Source organism: Oncorhynchus masou, chromosome 13 (genome assembly GCF_036934945.1).
Source record: "Oncorhynchus masou masou isolate Uvic2021 chromosome 13, UVic_Omas_1.1, whole genome shotgun sequence".
NCBI classification, from domain to species: domain Eukaryota; kingdom Metazoa; phylum Chordata; class Actinopteri; order Salmoniformes; family Salmonidae; genus Oncorhynchus; species Oncorhynchus masou.
In genome coordinates, this window is record NC_088224.1 from 49,945,424 (window position 1) to 49,952,085 (window position 6,662).

Sequence of the window (6,662 nt, forward strand, 5' to 3'; positions counted from 1 at the left end):
TTGCACTCACTGGTAGTGATTCTGTTGATATTTTCTAAAACATTTCAAAGAAACGTCCTCTTACAGTGACTGTGGTATGCTATTGGATTTCCCCACTAAATGACTGAAATGTGAAAATGGGAACCAAATCATACAGAAACCAAAGATCCAGAAACCACAGATCCTCAAATTTGGAGGGATAGCGAGGTCACACCACTTCCTATTTCATGCAATGCCCTAGCCTAGACCCCCCCAACCCCCGCTGACTTCCTCCGATTCTCATGAAGGAGCCATGTGGGAGGAGGACACATGCAGAGAGAAAGAGAGAGAGTAAGACAGGGGACAATAAAGCCTGAGCATCACAGGGGAAACTTATTGTGTGTATTTGTCCGACAAAAGGTAACCCCTGAGACTGGAGAACACAAGGTCGTTGTTGGAATATCAGTGGAAGGTCTGAGTAGCATCCTGTGTTGTCAGCAGTAAGAGAGATCCACCCACAGACAGGCAGACAGAGATACTCGACCATCCAACACGACAGGAGCCGTGTCCTCTCATCACACAGCCAGGAGGTAGAGACCTCCACCACTTTTCCCCTCAGAGAATCTCTGTCCTGCTTGCTAAAGGTTAGTCTGTATCAGACTACTTAAACAAATATATAGGAACTGCCTTTCTATTTGTATAGAAGCTACTGGAGATAATAGTTTGTGGAGATATGTCTATGTGTACTACTCCACATAACTTTGCTGTACATATGAAAGAGGTATGCAGGTGCTAATTGTTACATAGCTAAGTGCAAAAAGGAATGTGTTCATTGTTCCCTTGTATGTTAACATTACACACGAACACGGTGCAGAATGTTTTATCTTTGTTTCACAGAGTTTTACTCATCTATAGCCTCATTTATACCCGGTGCTATCATGCCCCCTTTGTCCTGATCTTGTCTTCATTCTGTTTGTGCCCATGATTAAAATACACATTGTGATCTGATTTTCATCACATTTTCCTAACCACCTCCAGAGCGAGTCAGGCACACATTTTTTCTGGATATGTATCAAGTGTACACACATCTGGATGGTCAAACCATTTAAATCATCATTATACTGGTATCTAAAATCATTGACCGGTAGCACTATTGACTTATGGCCATCAGTAATTTTCTTAAAATAAATAAATTACTATTATTGGAAAGAAAATCTGTATACAGGGAGACATCAGCCAATCTGGTCACAATGCGGACACATTGAACGGCTAAGACAAAGATTTTAATACAATGTGTAGACGTGACAAACCTTGATCAGAAAGTGATTGGATCATAGAATTATGAAATAGAATACTTAGAATGGACATGAACCTTCTTATGATGGGATAAAGGACAGACATTTTGGTCAGGGAGTTGATCAAACATGGTTTTGCCAGTAAGACAGGGGACAATGAAGCCTGAGCATTAAATAATTTATCTGCACTGTATGTTTGTTAGCTAGCTAGCTAGCCAGACAACTTCAGAGGAATTATTCAAATTAACTGCCAATATGCCATCATTCCATTCAAACAATGCATTCAACCCACAGCCATACACTGGCTGAAATCAGTTGATGATAGGACTTAGATAAGTTGTAAATGCAACAGATGCTGATGTTGTATCATATAATAGCTCTCACAGCTTCCCAAGAAAACAAAAAGGTAGACGTTTATGGCCTGTATACATATATTTTAGAGGCTATTTATACAGAAAATGTGTATAAAACCCATATGAACTGTATTTGTAATTATATTACTATTTTATGCCTCTACTGTCATTAACTCCAATTAGACTGGTTTGGATTTGTCCGTGACCAATACAGCTGCCATTTTCACCACATTCTGTTACTTTGAGGGTTTATGACATATCCCCTTTAGTAATTTAATAGGATCTCTATGGATTGGATCATATTTTTCAAATCATGAAACACATATTGATGCAAGGTGTAAAAGAGGCTTCTGTGTGAATAACTTGGCTGAATCATTCTTACCAAGCCTATTGTTTTAAGTTTTATATATTTTAAAAAACAAACACAAAAAACGTGTAGGATTCAGCAGTTTATAAGTTCATACTTGGGTGAAGTTGTACAAATGCTACAGAATGTAAAAATGTTCTACCTTGATTTGGTTTTCTTTGACCACCAGTAATCCATATTTACAGCTATTGACTTTCTCTGCACTAAAGATGCACGTCTGTAACCACATTCTAGTGACTCCATTTTACGAGAATGTATGTATGTTGAAATCAACACTGTCTCTCTCAGGCATGGCCGGCAACTGGATCACTGGCCCATCCAATCAGACAACAGACTTCGGCAGCGTGTTCACTCACCAGGTACAGCGCTGATGATGTCGTAACATAAGGCACCTGTGCTTTTATGTATATACCACACAAGAATGCAATGAAATTATTTAGATATTGAAAATTAAAATATTTTATAATACCCTAAGCCTATCATTATATGCTCTCTCATAATAATCTCATAATGATCCTGACTAAATACTGACAATAATACCAGTTATAATATCAGATGAAAAGTTAAACATAGAAACAATATATTATAAGACATTACAGGCTGTTACCCACCCCCAGTCCTATCCACCCCAAGTCAAAATGATCTTGGCTTACATGTCAGTCTACACTGACAAGTGGGCTTTGCTAATCGTCATGACACAAATTTGTCAGCTAGGTGGATGCCTTAATCTAATGTAAGGCCAAAGAAAGTGTTCAATATTGTGAAATGTGGGGTGGCAGGGTAGAGGTATGTGGTTTATTACCTCCCACTAGTTAAAAACGGATTGAATTAACATTGTTTCCACATAATTTAAACCCCCAAAATCTATGTGATTAAGTTAAATCAATGAAGAAAACTGATTGGATTTAAAAAAAGTCATCAACGTAAGGGCATTTAATTTTTTTTCCCCACCAAACTTTTAACCTAAATGGTGACATCTGTTGTTGATTTCATTTTGATTTCATTTTGTTAGTTGAAAACTCAACCAATGTAAATCAAAACTAGAAGTTGAACTGATGTCTGATCTCTTTTTGTTTTCTTTTCTCATATCTGCGATGAGGCTCTGGCTCAAAGAATACAGCTATAGGTTTAAAAAGCAAACGTTATGTGCAAGAAAACGATATGAATGACTGATAGGTACATGTACACTAAAATTTTTGTACTGTATAGGCATGCATACACTCTTAGAGAACTCATCTATAACCTAAAATGGTTATTTGGCTGTCCTCATAGGAGAACACTATAAAGGACCATTTTTGCTTGAGTAGAACCCTTTTTGGTTCTATATTATACAGTGCCTTGCAAAAGTATTCACCCCCTTGGTGTTTTTTGCTGCATTACAACCTGTAATTCAAATTGATTTTTATTTGGATTTCATGTAATGGACATACACAAAATAGTCCAAATTGGTGAAGTGAAATTTAAAAAAATGTACGGAAAAGAGGTATGTGCATATGTATTCACCCCCTTTGCTATGAAGCCACTAAATAAGATCTGGTGCAACCAATTACCTTCAGAAGTCATATAATTAGTTAAATAAAGCCCACCTGTGTGCAATCGAAGTGTCACATGATCTCAGTATATATACACCTGTTCTGAAAGGCACCAGAGTCTGCAACACCACGAAGCAAGGGGCACCACCAAGCAAGCAGCACCATGAAGACCAAGGAGCTCTCCAAACAGGTCAGGGACAAAGTTGTGGAGAAGTAAAATGAGGGGAAAAAATGGAAAGAATATGGCACCACAACAAACCTGCCAAGAGAGGGCTGCCCAACAAAACTCACAGACCAGGCAAGGAGGGCATTAATCAAAGAGGCAACAAAGAGACCAAAGATAACCCTGAAGGAGCTGCAAAGCTCCACAGCGGAGATTGGAGTATCTGTCCATAGGACCACTTTAAGCTGTACACTCCACAGAGCTGGGTTTTACGGAAGAGTGTCCAGAAAAAAGCCATTGCTTAAAGAAAAAAATAAGCAAACATGTTTGGTGTTTGCCAAAAGGCATGTGGGAGACGCCCCAAACATATTGGAAGAAAGTACTCTAGTCAGATGAGACTAAAATTGAGCTTTTAGGCCATAAAGGAAAATGCTATGTCTGGCACAAACCCAACACCTCGCATCACCCTGAGAACATCATCTCCACAGTGAAGCATGGTGGTGGCAGCATCATGCTGTGGGGATGTTTTTCATCAGCAGGGACTGGGAAACTGGTCAGAATTGAAAAATTATGGATGGCACTAAATACAGGGAAATTCTTGAGGGATACCTGTGTCAGTCTTCCAGAGATTTGAGACCGGGACGGAGGTTTACCTTCCAGAAGGACAATGACCCTAAGCATACTGCTAAAGAAACACTCAAGTGGTTTAAGGGGAAACATTTAAATGTATTGGAATGGCCTAGTCAAAGCCCAGACCTCAATCCAATTGAGAATCTGTGGTATGACTTAAAGATTGCTGTACACCAGCGGAACCCATCCAACTTGAAGGAGCTGGAGCAGTTTTGCTATGATGAATGGGCACAAATCCCAGTGGCTAGATGTGCCAAGCTTATAGAGACATATCCCAAGAGACATGCAGCTGTAATTGCTGCAAAAGGTGGCTCTACAAAGTATTGACTTTGGGGGGGTGAATAATTATGCACGCTCAAGTTTTCATTTTTAAAATCTTATTTCTTGTTTGTTTCACAATAAAATATATTTTTCATCTTCAAAGTGGTAGGCATGTTGTGTAAATCAAATGATACTAACCCCCCAAAAATCAATTTTGATTTCAGGTTGTAAGGCAACAAAATAGGAAAAATGCCAAAGGGGATGAATACTTTCTTAAGGCACTGTACATGGAACCCAAAAGTGTTCTACCTGGAACTCAAAAGGGTTCTCCGATGGGGACAGCAGAATAACCCTTTTGAAACCCTTTTTTTCTAAGGGTGGATAGGTGCAGTACACTTACACTGATGCTGAGACATAGCATGTGCTTCTTCAACAAATGTGTTTGCTATTTTTATGTATCAACCACCTCTATTCGTATTCTCCAGCCAGACTCTCATCCTGCTTCTCCCCACCAGGTGCTCCCAGTTCTCTACGTGCTGATCGGCGGCGTGGGATTGGCTCTCAACAGCTTGGCTGCCTGGATCTTCTTCCGGGTGCCCAGCGACTCAGGCATGGTGGTCTACTTAAAAAACATGGTAGTGGCCGACCTGCTGATGCTGCTCACCTTCCCCTGGCGCGTGGCCAGCGAGCTCGGCCTGGGCGGCTGGCAGATCCGTGTGGCCGTGTGCCGCTACAGCGCTGTGCTCTTCTACTCCTCCATGTATGTGGGCATAATCTTAATGGGCCTCATCAGCCTGGAGCGCTACGTCAAGGTCGTAAGACACTCGTCTTCCTGCACACACCCCCTGCAGCGAGTGGGGTTCACCCGGGTCCTGGCCCTGCTGACGTGGAGCCTGCTGCTGCTTTCCGTACTCCCCAATGTCATGCTGACTAGCAAGCCTGCGGATGAGGAGAGCTCCAGGCACTGTGTGCAGCTAAAGACCCCCCTGGGTCAGCAGTGGCACAAGGTGACCTCGTATTTCGGTGTGGCCCTGTTCTGGGCCACCGTACTGGTTCTAGCCTTCTGCTACTCTTCCATTGCCCACCACTTCTACAAGTCGTACCGCCGTGTTCGCCAGGACGACAGCGGGGTGTACAGCAAGTCCAACTGCAGTATCTTCAGCCTCCTGGCCGTGTTCTTCATCTGTTTCGTGCCCTACCACATCTGCCGCGTGACCTACACCCAAAGCCAGTTACCCGGCTCCGGCTTCAGCTGGCACAGCCGTTATATGCTGTTCCAGGTGAAAGAGGTCACCCTCTTCCTGTCAGCACTCAACGTGTGCCTGGACCCGGTCATCTACTTCTTGATGTGCACTAAGTTCCGCGAGTCACTACTGAAGAAACTGCCCAGAGGCAGGGGAGGGCCAAAGAGATGTTCCCTTACCACAGAACAGACTGTTAGTAATATGTGATGAGAAGAGGAGAGGAGAGAGAGAACAGGTGAGTTGAAAGAAGAAGCATATGTGGAAAAATAGCAAACCATCAAAAGGCAAGAATTCTAATACTTGATACAGTATGTGTTTATATACTGCAGGAAGTTTGACTGACCCTTTTGTAATGAACTCCGCTGAAGGCATGTCTGCACTGCATTAGAAATGATAACAACAGTCATTTGTTTCTAGAAAACACCTTTACAGTATTAAAAATGCTTACATTCCATTGCTACTGATGCCATAGGATAAGACATGGGTTAAGACATGTTTTGTTGTTGCATTAAATCATGTCAATGTTGTTTTGAGTTTTGATTTAATAAAAATGTTTTTTTTGCTTTAATCATGTCAATGTTGTATTCAGTATCGTTCACACATTCTTAAGCCTTAGCCCCACCCATCTCTTTAAAGATTCACATTTGAGGCCATGTGGTAAACGCATGCTATATCAAATCAAATCTGAGTTTATTTGTCACATGCACAGGATACAGAAGGTGTAAATGGTACAGTGAAGTGGTTACTTGCATGTCACAGACACCAACGTCTTGCTTCCAGACAAACTAAATACCTTCTTTGCTCGCTTTGAGGATAATACAGTGCCACATGCTTCAAGATGGCCACCATTGTTCCTGTA

At 41.5% G+C, this 6,662-nt stretch overlaps 1 protein-coding gene across 2 annotated transcripts; it reads left to right on the plus strand.

Annotated features, from left to right (window-relative positions):
* The first annotated feature begins 317 nt into the window (after nucleotides 1-317).
* On the plus strand, nucleotides 318-6,371 carry LOC135551474 (P2Y purinoceptor 14). Of its 2 annotated transcripts, none has more exons than XM_064982683.1 (3): nucleotides 318-602; nucleotides 2,262-2,332; nucleotides 5,075-6,371. In XM_064982683.1, the coding sequence occupies exons 2-3, from the start codon at nucleotides 2,264-2,266 to the stop codon at nucleotides 6,008-6,010; spliced, it is 1,005 nt and encodes a 334-aa protein (XP_064838755.1). In that variant the 5' UTR covers nucleotides 318-602; nucleotides 2,262-2,263; the 3' UTR covers nucleotides 6,011-6,371. The 2 variants fall into 2 exon arrangements, with proteins under 2 accessions (XP_064838755.1, XP_064838756.1); XM_064982684.1 differs by having other exon boundaries at nucleotides 318-548.
* Nucleotides 6,372-6,662: the final 291 nt, after the last annotated feature.